The sequence below is a fragment of the Capricornis sumatraensis genome, chromosome 15 (assembly GCF_032405125.1).
Source record: "Capricornis sumatraensis isolate serow.1 chromosome 15, serow.2, whole genome shotgun sequence".
Classification (NCBI taxonomy): Eukaryota; Metazoa; Chordata; class Mammalia; order Artiodactyla; family Bovidae; genus Capricornis; species Capricornis sumatraensis.
In genome coordinates, this window is record NC_091083.1 from 39,203,915 (window position 1) to 39,216,605 (window position 12,691).

A 12,691-nucleotide genomic window follows, 5' to 3' on the forward strand; every position below is an offset into this window, starting at 1 on the left:
AACACTTTTTAGAAGTCCAACGAATAAGGTGATACAGATCAATAAACAATTAGCAAATTAAATTCAAAGTTACCTTAAACCACAACCCAAGCTGCTATCTGATGGGGAAATATCTGCCTACCCCATCATCTTTCCAGAAAAGACACAGGACTACATCAGTAAGGGTTCTAACTTAACAGAGCTCTTCCGAATTTCATGTACATGCACTAATCAAGCCCAGCAAATATTAACAATCTCACAGGTATTAACATTTCATGACGATGTAATTTATGACATTTGTCTTTTCTTACATTTTATCCTCAAGTTACAATAAAAAAAGTCAGTTTCCAGTATGATCTTAATTCTTAATTACACTGGAATATTTTTGTATTTAGAAAATATCAACCATACTATCACAATTTACCTTTTTAAATGTATTAAGAAGTCTGAGCATTATCTTCTATACTTTAAATATGCTTAAAGCACAAGAGCATTTTGAATTTTTGCATCCCAGAATGTAGCAACAATGTCTAACATCACAAAATAAGCCCTTGGTGCTGGCAGTTCTGAAAGCACATGAATGCATCTGCCTCAACAGGAAAAAAAGTCTCTAAATCGGATAAGATTTTGAATTAGGAGATTTTTCTGCATAAAGAAACCCTTGTGATCTGATTTAATACTGGCAGTGTCATGCTAAGGCCACGAGACCAATATTTTAGCAAAGAAAAAAAAAGCCAAGGTAATTTTATAGTAGCAATAGTTTCTTTTTTTATTTTAATATACTTTAGGAAACAATATACAAAGCTGAGCTTTCCCACCATCTCCAGGTAACAGCAGGAAGCTCCAATTACACAAATTTAGCGTTTTGTGATGGCTAAGAACAGCAGTCAGCACCAGACTTGAACAGTTAGCTACAACACAAACATCCTTCAAAATGAAATGTCATAATAGCAAGACAGGTAAACCAGGGTTTTAACAAATGACAACCACTTGGGAAGTGACTTAATCGTTCTTGTTGAATTTCTTATTTCATTAAATAGTCTTATACACATTTTCCTGTTAATATGCTTTAAACAAAACCTCCCTTAAGGAATTATTTCAATGAAGTATAAATGTTCAACAAGAATAGTTTTGATAAAGAATCCCCAGGTAGTTCAAATTCTAATATGCATTGACCGAAGGTAAAGAAAAATAACAATTTTTGTTTCTTTTAACATGTTTATTACAACAGATACAATTCACATCTGACTAGCTTTGTTTCCTCTTCCCTCCCACAACCATGTTCATTGGGCCATTTCCTCATATTTGAGCAATCAATGTACTTTCAGCACACATGCCCAGCAGTACTTTTAAGTCCATTCTTACAGGGTGCAAATGGATTTCAATAATTTATACAAACAAGTGGGTTATGCTCAATCACTGCAATTTTAAGCTACTGTACATAGGAATGAAAAGGTTATAGAAAAGTGCCATAGCAACAGTGCCTTAGGAAAAGAGAAAAAGAGGAGCCTTAAAAAATGAATAAAATCAGATCAAGGATTTCAGAGGGAAATGGAACACACGGGAAATGAAAAACATTTCTCTGCAAAACAAATGGAGAAGCACTGCTCTTGATCAGGTGCAAGTGTGGAAACAGTTGTTTCATGATATTTTGTACACTGCCCATAAGGTTCAAAATCGCATCCTTAGACACAGATCGCCTGGCGCTTGCACTGAATTTTTGAAAATGCAAGATTTCTGAATGATAAATTAACCCCCCAAATTTTTCTTTAAAAAAGCTAATTTTGCAGACAGGTTTACATGTAAAAGGCTAGGTATTTAGCCACCTCAGCATTGATTAGTTTTGGATGTCTAAGCTCTGTTACACATGGCTTCCCATGGCTTCACTCTACAAAACATATTTACAACGTGAAGAATACATCTACAAGAAATCTACATTTCAAGGGTTTTACAAATCAATCTTGTATCTTTCCCCTGAAGTGAATCTCACAGACCCCGACCCCTTGTCATTTCCTTTGCCCAGCTTAACGGTCCAAAGTCTACTTAAATGCAGCTCAAAAATGTTAAGACTGGGCAACAGATTTACAGTTCCTGTTCTCAACACCATGTGCAATTATTCACATCTTCACACCATGAAGGAATTCTGATTTTTTAGCTTTTCGAGTTCCTTAATTTGTTGTCTCAAAAATAGTATCCTGAAAAATAAAAGATGGCATTAGAGCCCATGCAGTCATTATAAATTTTACAGAAAAAACAAACTTTTAACTATAAAAATAGCTTTACAAAGAAAATGACTAACTACTAGCTATGATGAAGTAATTTAAAACTGTTCAGTTTAGTTAGGACAAATAACCATTTGAAAATATGACAAATATTAAAGTATTGGGACGACAAAAGTTAAAATATTTCTAGTTTTCTAACCCTTTCTCAATAATTACGAAGAATAATTCTCAATATAAATGTAGGTTCATAAAAATGGAGCAAAGTCCAGCTGACATGCATATTTAAAACAAAATATAAAAACACAAACTCCACAGCTTAACTAGATTTTTATGAGCTGCGTAACACTACTCTTCTGTGAACTGTGACAATTACTGCTTGATATCATATGGTCAAACACGGTTTGTGACTGTTTCAGTAGCTGCACATCTGTCGAGCAAGTCAAAGTAAAGTTTTACATATGTCAGAACTACTTTTGAAGCAATCCTAGAGTAAAAATTAATCCCAACTGATATTCAGGAAGTGTTTCCAGACTTTTTAGTCGTTGAAAGGTTAGGAAAAAACTCACTTTGCCAAGTATACCATAAACCATGACTTGGTATCAGTGGTTTCACGACAAGATTACGTCTGACACAGTGACTCAAGAGACAGGATGTGAAGCCACTCAAAGTGTGTCCTCAATTTTGTAACAGGCATTGAAAAAGAAAATAACCTATACTATTTAACACAATATAGAAATCCTACTTGAATAAAATACTACATCATTAAGAAATACAAGACAGAGTTAAGGTGAAAACAATTAAAGAAAGCACATATATATCATTAAACTTCCTAGACAACTAAACTCTTCATGTAATTTGCAAGGGATCTATTGATGCTTCAAGGACAATGTAATCAGTAGTTTGAATGTCAACTGAGATATTTACCCTCAGTAAGAGGGCACTGCTCTCAACCAAAGAGGGGACTCCTGATAACTGGTCACTGTCAACATCTCACTTTTTAAATAAAACAAGTACCTTATGTAGTCATTATCCAAGAAAAAAAGTTTAATAATAAAGCATTATATACCACGGGTTAAGAGAAATAAAATCTAGATGCCATTATCATTCATCAGGAATATTACTAACTCATGAAACAGTTCACAGTATTATGGAATGTGATATTATCAAAGAGAACTTTAAATTTACTTCAGTGAAAAGTTTACCTTTGCTCTCGCAAAGTTGCTTGAATTTCACATACTCGGACTAAAGATCTTAAATTTTTTAATTCAGTACAAATTTCTGACATATGAACGCTTCCCATGTTATGGGCTTCTTCTCGCAATCTTGATGCCTATAAAAGAAATGAAAATCTCATGAAATATAAGTCATATTCACATACAAAAATAGAGAATGTAACTTTATATCAAGATTATAAAATAAATCTTAATGCTCATGGATCTGGGGGCGGGCAGGGAATGATTTTTTTTTTTTTTTAAAGACCATCTCTAATGGTGAAGTGTATTCCTTTAAGATTTCACCCCTCACGTTTCTTCAGAAGATACTATTTTCAGTCTCATGGTAGTACAGCAGTAAGATAGGACTCATGACTTGTTAATAAAAAATGCTGGATCAGCCAAAGTGAAGTCCAGGTATAACACTGATAAAAGGGCCTTACCGTATCCCCATATCAAGAGATACACAATGCATGACCATGAGCTTACAGAACCATTTCAGATGGTTAGTCATTTGATAAAACGGAGGAGCCAGTGGCAATAACTGGAATGTGCTAGGGTTGGTCCTTCATCCCAAAGTACAAGTGTTTTCTAACTTTCAGTAGTTAGTTGAACCTTGAACAACAGCGGTTTACACTGTGCAGGCAGGCCCACTTACACATGGATTTTTCCCAGTAATCAACACCCCTGTGCTACACAATCCACGGTTGGTTGATCTGGGGGTGAGGGACTGTGGATATGGAGGGCTGACTATAAACCATACTTGGATTTTTGACTGTGTGGAGAGTCAGCCCCTCACCCAAGTTGTTCAAGGGTCAACTGTACTAAAAGGATCAGAGTAGCTGGCTGAGTAGGAAAAGCATGCTGGCTTTGAGTCATATCTAGTAACTGAGTGACCTTGGTACAGATCATTTGGTCTTAAGGGCCTCATTAGTAAAACGAAAAACTCATGATCAGTAGTTTTAGAAAATGGAAAAAATAAACATAAAGCACTTAGCACAGAGCTAAACGCTGAGCACTTGATAATGGGAGCTATAATGATAATTAAAATATGTGAAAAACAGAAAGTTACCTCACAAATATCCTGTAAGTACATATCAAATATTTACAAAGTGACCACAGACAATCTAATGAGAAATTAGTTGTTTTAAAGACTGCTCGAATCCACAGGGTCCGGGTCAGATTTTCTCAAAGTGGAACTGAGCTGCCAGCAAACCACAGGCAGAACACCTGCTGTGACTGTGACGTACCTGCTTCTCTGCATGGTCTGCAGGCCATCCTTGAACGTGCTTGATGAGATTTTCATTGAAGTGTGCTGCAAGCGTCGGTGTTAGTGAACACGGAGGTCGGGCAGAGGAGTTCTGTGGTACAACTGCTGTATTTGATGCATTACTACTAGACGTGTGATTTGGACCAGGTGACGGACTTCTCTGGCTGCTACGAGAAAAGATAACCGAACATGGAGCATGGTTAAAAGTGGTTTCTAGGTATCCTAAACATTGCCTGTCAATACCTTTCATTAACTTAAAGATACCCAAATTCCTAAGAATAACATTATTTTAATATTAAATAAGTATAATTTCAAATCCAAAGAATATTTACATCATATTCCTAATACACGTCTGGAGGTTAAAAGAGCCCTTTAAACAGTAATGTCAGGGCTGAATTTAAAATATCTGTACTCACCCAAACTTGACAGTGGAACCTGTGACTTTGTATACTACAAACACTAATAAGGATGTGACTAAGCAATGGTCACATTAGAACAGTTGTAGATATAAGGCACATCAATATATCTTAAATACATGAAGACATGGAGGGTGAAAAGTTCAGAGGTTTTGACTGTTTAAAATCAGAGTAAAGCGTGTAATCAGAGGGTGAAATAATGTGAAGCAAAATAGACACTGTAACTGCCTCACAATGAATGAGTTCAGTGGCAAATAAGACCAAAAATGGGGAACACTCTGAGGTTGCATATCTTCTTTTTACCTGTATGGTTTGGGCCAGGATTTGGGGATGTGGTGATGAGAATCAAGAATGTAATACCCCAAAGCTGACTTTCCAGCTGCCTCACACCAGACTTTGCTCTGAATGAATTTCAGTTATTTCCAAAAATGAAGTCTCCCAAAAGATGAAGAGTTTTCATCACTGAGTATATTTTAAATTATACTGCAGCCACTAAAGACTAAAGGTTCAGAGCTGAGGCTATCAGGAAGGCCTTACACACATCAGTTGGAAAATACTAACCCAAGTTTCAGATGTGAGGTTTTTGGCTTTATCAATAAACTCAAATCCAAAACTGCTATTGGGAAGTTATCATTCCCAATGAATGAAGTAGTATAAAATCATGTGCCTCTACAAGTGAACTGTCATATATAGTTACTCCCATTGTATTCCATCAAGCAAAATTCTAAACAGAGAGCCTCTTCCTCAAAATAACTCAGGATTCACTACTAGAGACAATCTAGTAAGATTTGCCTTTGTAAATTTTATAATACACGAAACTATGTTAGGCTATCCATGGATTCTTCCAAGAGCAAGGTCTACTATGCATATATAATATCCAAATAATATGGTAATAGAAGGAAAAAACAGTGTTGTCTCAACACACAAAATCAACTTACTTTGAGCGCTGAAGGCTTCGAGGAGAGACAGGTTCATGACCTTGCTGCTTGTCAGAAGTTACAGGCTGCTGTGTGGCCGACTGTGAAACTGGTCCTTGCTTAACTACTGGAGTACTAACCTGGAATGTCAAAATCTGGTGAGACAGGCTTCTACCACATAGACAAACAGCAGTGGAAACTAGATAAGAGCAAAAGTTCTGCCAATGAAAACTTTCCAATTATTTATGTTCAGTGATTTTTTTTTAAAGGTAAGAATTGTCTTAAATGTTCACAGTAAGATCAGTATTAGCGATACAGCCACACTTAATTATGTAAACTATTGTCATTTAGGGCCCAAATCTTCAGATCCCTCCAAGTCTAGTTAGTAATCTTGAACAATTTAAAATATGGAGATTTAAAGAAGAGGAATCAGATGAGTTTCCAAAGGTTACGTAGTTAGAAGAAAGTTTTGAGGCTTAGATCTCATTTCTTCATAAAATGGCCCAGGGCCAAACAATTTCTTAAGCCAACCAGCTTAAGAAACTAATTCTCCTGATTTTAAGCCCCATTTTCTTTCCAGTATACTGTAACATCTTTTCTGATTTACTATTACTTCTATATCAATAAATATATTACACCACACCATACAAATACAGCTGCTTAAAATTCAATCACAAATGAAGAGAATGTATAGACTTGTCTATCAGAGAATGAGCTATGGCCCATATGCAATTTAACTGGAGTGGGCTTCAAAGAGATGGCACCCTACAGTGGCAGACCAAGAGGTCCATGGTTACCACTGTGGACACATATATTTTCATACACACATGTGACAGAAAACAAGCAGTTTTCAATGTAAGTCCAAAATATATACAAAAGCATGTTCTTTTATAAAGAACATTTTAATAAGATATATATAAGATCAAATGCCCACTTACTTTTAAAGACAATCTGAAAGGTTTATAATGCAAAAAACTACAAGCCATCTGCTTACAGGATTTGAAGTGACAATGTTACGATCAACTGTAAACCCAACACAACCACTATGCTGTGTATAGCCATCTTTCACTGTGCTCTTAGAATACCACAGGCTAAGTTATAAGCTCTAAGAATAGGTCTCTTGTGCTAAAACTCACATTTTAATTTTTCTCTCATCAGAATACAAGTAAACAGTAAGGAACTACACAGGAAACTAACAACTGTAACTCAAAATTTTAAAACAGCAATCTACAACACACATAGAAACATGACTCAAGCAGGGAAGGGATGAGCCAACAGAAGACCTCAGAGATGGCCTGCCATCCATTTCAAACCATGTTTCAACACAGTTTTATTTTTAGGCTTCTGCTTATGATTTTATTTAAGTAAGGCATTCTCTGCCATTAAAGGGTCAAACAGCCCCGTTTTACAGCTTTGAAAAATAATTTCCCCATACAGTTACCAGTAAGAGTTCAAAAAAAGTTAAAACGCATACATTTCAACTTCCAAATAGCTCAAGTTTTACTGGTGGTATGCTACAAAAGCACAGAATGAGGATGACTGGGAACTGCTTATGAATTTATGAGCAAGGATCAAAGAATGCAGCGTAAAATCCAACAGCAGCATCATAAGGTCCTGTTCACAGCCCAGTAAGAACAGAGACTAGCAACAGTCTAACTGTGCTGTGAGGAGCCAACAATGTAAGGTTTTACTTGGACAAACAAGCAATATAGCTTCATAAAATGGGTTCTATATTCAGAAAGACCTGGGTCTAAAAATGACTCGACCATAAAAATCAGACTTAATCAAAGAGTTAAGTTTCTATCAAATGAAGCAAACAGTAGCTGATGTGAAAATTAGATACAAAGCTCTTGCCACAGAAATTTCTATAAAAAAGTATGGGGAACTCACTGGAAAACATGTTCTCTCACAGCTTGGAGTCTAAAAATTCTACAAAAATAAGACTATTAGTAAACCTTCTTTATCCATGAAGTCAATAAAGAGAAAACAGCATCAATGCACCAGTGCAACTCACTCCTCCAAGCCCTCCATTAGCTGAGATTAACCTGCATCTATTCTCAGTCCCCAGCCATGCACCCCACCACCACCTCACTCCCCAAAAAGGGCGCTTCCTCCATACAGTCTAGAACACTATGAAAACTTGTTTTAGCCAAAGTGTGTTCTTTCCCAATTCCCCTCAGAGGCGATGTACCTACCAGTCAGTTCAGTTCAGTGGACTCTCTGCAACCCCATGCCAGGCTTCCCTGTCCATCACCAACTCCAGGAGATTGCTCAAACTCATGTCCATCAAGAGAGTGATGCCATCCAACCATCTCATCCTCTGTCGACCCATTCTCCTGCCTTCAATCTTTCCTAGCATCAGGGCCTTTTCCAATGAGTCAGCTCTTCATATCAGGTGGCCAAAGTATTGGAGCTTCAGCATCAGCCCTTCCAATGAGTATTCTGGACTGATTTCCTTCAGGATTGACTGGTTTGATCTCCTTGCAGTCCAAGGGACTCAAGAGTCTTTTTCAACACCATGGTTCAAATGCATCAATTCTTCAATGCTCAGCTTTCTTTACAGTCCAACTCTCAAATCCATACATGACTAACTGGAAAATCCACGGCTTTGACTAGACAGACTTTTGTCATCAAAGTAAAATCTTTTCAATATGCTGTCTAGGTTGGTCATAGCTTTTCTTCCAAGGAGCAAGCGTCTTTTAATTTCATGGCTGCAGTCACCATCTGCAGTGATTTTGGAGCCCAAGAAAATAAAGTCAGAACACATACAGACTGTATGCCATCTATCTGGCATGAAGTGACGGGACTGGATGCCATGATCTTAGTATTTTCAACGTTGAGTTTTAAGCCAGCTTATTCACTCTCCTCTCTTACTTTCATCAAGAGGCTATTTAGTCCCTCGTCATTTTCTGCCATAAGGGTGGTGTCATCTCCATATCTGAGGTTATTGATATTTCTTCTGGCAATCTAGATTCCAGCTTGTGCTTCATCCAGTCCGGCATTTCGCATGATGTACTCTGTGACATGTACTCTTATAAGTTAAACAAGCAGGTTGACAATATAAAGCCTTGACGGACTCCTTTCCCAATTTGGAACCAGTCCGTTGTTCCATGTCTGGTTCTAATTGTTGCTTCTTGAACCTGCATACGTATTTCTCAGGAGGCAGGTAAGGTGGTCTGGTATTGCCATCTCTTGGAAGACTTTTCCAGTTTGTTGTGATCCACACAGTCAAAGGCTTAACATATTCAATAATGGAGGAGATGTTTTTCTGGAATTCTCTTGCTTTTTCTATGATCCAATGGATGTTGGCAATTTGCTCTCCAGTTCTCTGCCTTTTCCAAATCCAGCTTGAACATCTGGAAATTCTCAGCTCACGAACTATTGAAGCGTAGTTTGGAGAATTTTGAGCATTACTTTGCTAGTGTGTGAGGTGAGTGCACCTGTGTGGTAGTTTGAACATTCTTTGGCATTGCCTTTCTTTGGAATTGGAATGGAAACTGACCTTTTCCAGTCCTGCGGCCACCGCCGAGTTTTCCAAATTTGCTGGCATATTGAATGTAGCACTTTCACAGCATACCGTTTCTATGCTTTATTGTGCCATCTTTGGATAAAATGTTCCCTTGGTATCTCTAAGTTTTTTGAAGAGATCTCTAGTCTTTACCATTCTATTGTTTCCTTCTATTTCTTTGCATTGATCAATGAGGCAGGTTTTCTTATCTCTCCTTGCCACCTTTGGAACTCTGCACTGAGATGGATATAGCTTTCCTTTTTCTCCTTTGCCTTTCACTTCTATTCTTTTCTCAGCTATATTTAAGAAGTCCTCAGACAACCATTTTGCTTTTTTGCATTTCTTTTTTCTTGGGGATGTTTTGATCACCTTCTGTACAATGCCACAAACCTCTGTCCACAGATCTTAGGCACTCTATCAGATCTAATCCCTTGAATCTATTTGTCACTTCCACTGTATAATCCTAAGGGATTTGATTTAGGTCATTTCTGAATGGTCCAGTGGTTTCCCTACTGTCTTCAATATAAGTCTGAATTTCACAATAAGGAGTTCATGATCTGAGCCATAGTCAGTTCCTGGTCTTGTCTTTGCTGACTGTATAGAGCTTCTCTATCTTCCGCTGCAAAGAATATAATCAATCTGATTTTCGGTATTGACCATCTGGTGATATCCATGTGTAGTCATCTCTTATGTTGTTGGAAGAGAGTGTTTACTAACACCAGTGCGTTCTTTTGGCAAAACTCTGTCAGCCTTTGCCCTGCTTCATTGTGCACTCCAAAGTCAAACTTGTCTGTTACTCCAGATATCTCTTGACTTCATCCTTTTGCATTCCAGTCCCCTAAAAGCACATCATTTTGGTGTTAGTTCTAGAGGGTCTTGTAGATCCTCACAGAATCGCTCAATTTCAGCTTCTTTACCATTAGTGGTTGGGCACAGACTTGAATTACTGTGTACTGAATGGTTTGCCTTGGAAACGAGCACAAATCATTCTGTCGAGATGAGATGCACCCAAGTACTACATTTCAGAGTCTTTTGACTATGAGGGCTACTCCATTTCTTCTAAGGGATTCTTGCCCACAGCAGTAGACATATTGGTCCTCTGAATTAAATTCGTCCATTCCATTCCATTTTAGTTCACTGATTCCTAAAATGTTGATGTTCAGTCTTGCCATCTCCTGTTTGACCACTTCCAATGTACCTTGATTCATGGACCTAACATTCCAGGTTCCTATGCAATATTGTTCTTTACACCATCGGACTTTACTTCCATCACCAGTCATCCACAACTGGGCGCTGTTTTTGCTTTGGCTCTGTCTCTTCATTCTTTCTGGAGTTACTTCTCCACCCTTCTCCAATAGTATATTGGGCACCTACCAATCTGGGGAGTTCATTTTTCAGTGTCATATCTTTCTGCCTTTTCATACTGTTTATCGGGTTCTCAAGGCAAGAATACTGAAGTGGTTTGCCATTCCCTTCTCCAGTGGACCATGTTTTGTCAGAACTTACCTTTGGCTGTGATGAAACAGGAGGAGTACTGATCAAAGGTTTGATGGGGACTGTGTTTGTCTGGGGTGTGCTTATCCTTGGAGACACATACGATCGTGGGGATGATGCGTCAGACGTTAAAGACATTGGAGACTGATTGGATGGTTGGGCTGTGAAAAGTAAAATAAACCAGAAACCTCTGTAATTGACATGAGGCCGATCTTTACAACTCTGCACATGCCCGATAACCCCAAAAAGAATACCTATCTGAAAAAGTCAGCATCTCTACCCACTGGGGCCACACTGACCACATGACCCGTCAGAGACCAGCCACCCAGTGCAGCACCCACTCCAAGTCTGAACACAGTCTCACTGGGAAAGCATCCGGATCTCAGCCTTACTTCTTGGCCCCCTCAGATTCCCACCCCATGAGACTACCCAAAGGGTCTCTCAAGAGTCTTTTCACTGCACTGGTTGATCAGCAGTCCTGCTCACTTGAGCAGCTTTCTGCACTGGAGCTCAGGGATAAATCAAGAGACCCTTTTACTTCCCATCTGCTCCTTGGTGTCACTTCTAACTAGATACCTGCATGAAGAAGAGAGCTAGTTAACTCAAGGCAGGACTAAAGCATTTCCACATCCTCTGATCAAAAATCATCTAACACCAACTTGAACCAAAGTTCAACTCTGAAAACAGATTCAATGATTCACAAAGATTGAGAGCATATCATAGTATATTTTAGCTCTGGAGCAGGATACCTCATTAACGACTTACATGCTGAATTAAACATATACAGCATAAGATAAATGTGAAAAGCCTGTTTCATCTAAAAAGGTAAAGAAAAATACTACTTGTATAAAGCAGTGTTAAAAAATCAAAATAAAATTATCATAGTTACTTTTTCTTCAAAGATTAAAAGAAATCTGTTATTAATCCCACCTGCCTGCCTTAAAGACACAACTCTAGAGGTATCTAAAAATACATTAATACCTTGTGTGGAGAGCTGAGCAGCTTGAGAAATCAGAGAAGTTATGTTGAAAGCAGATGGTCCAGCAGTAAGAAACTTGTGAATTATAGACTGCAATGAGGCTTGTGTCACAGCTGCTGTAAGAACTAGAAACACAGTACATCTTAAATTCAAATAAAAACACAGCAGCATATGTAGTATTAGTAAAAACTTGAAAATTCAAATAAGAACCCAGAAAAAAATTGTTTCATACTAGAATTCCCAAATTGAGTCTAGAAGACAGGAGTAATACAACAGGTCTAGACATGGGGAATGATCTGAGGCAGAGGCAAAGAAACTGAAGGGGCTTATACAATAAAACAGTAGAGTTTCCTTTCCAGTAAAATTTAGGTGTTCAGTTAAAGGAAAACTCCTTGAGACGTTAAAACAGCATAGTCGTCACTGGAACTTCTGACTATACCAGGAACCTATCCATACATAGGCAAGGTGCTTAGTACATTACTTGGAATGAACGGGATAAATAGCAGCTGTTTCATGCAACTGCTTTATTAGATAAGCTGAGCACTCAAATCCTACATCAACATCTACCCTCAACAATCTTTCAAAAATGGATATTAAAAAGCTGGGTACTTTGGAATACTATGTACTTTTGAAACGTAAGATCTTTTATTATCAACATTTTCTTAGGCTATAGTTTCTTCAAACTATTTAAAACT

At 37.8% G+C, this 12,691-nt stretch overlaps 1 protein-coding gene across 4 annotated transcripts in view; it reads right to left on the reverse strand.

The window, feature by feature from the left end:
• Positions 1–461: 461 nt before the first annotated feature.
• The window catches only part of WAC (WW domain containing adaptor with coiled-coil), a 79,929-nt gene continuing 67,699 nt past the window's right edge, over positions 462–12,691 (reverse strand). For all 4 annotated transcript variants that reach the window (XM_068986921.1, XM_068986923.1, XM_068986920.1 and 1 more), the window contains 6 exons: positions 11,999–12,121; positions 11,030–11,178; positions 6,037–6,155; positions 4,663–4,849; positions 3,404–3,531; positions 462–2,174 (listed from right to left, as the gene is read on the reverse strand). In XM_068986921.1, the coding sequence (XP_068843022.1) occupies positions 2,105–2,174; positions 3,404–3,531; positions 4,663–4,849; positions 6,037–6,155; positions 11,030–11,178; positions 11,999–12,121 (776 nt within the window). In that variant the 3' untranslated portion in view covers positions 462–2,104. The remainder of the gene's footprint in view (positions 2,175–3,403; positions 3,532–4,662; positions 4,850–6,036; positions 6,156–11,029; positions 11,179–11,998; positions 12,122–12,691) is intronic.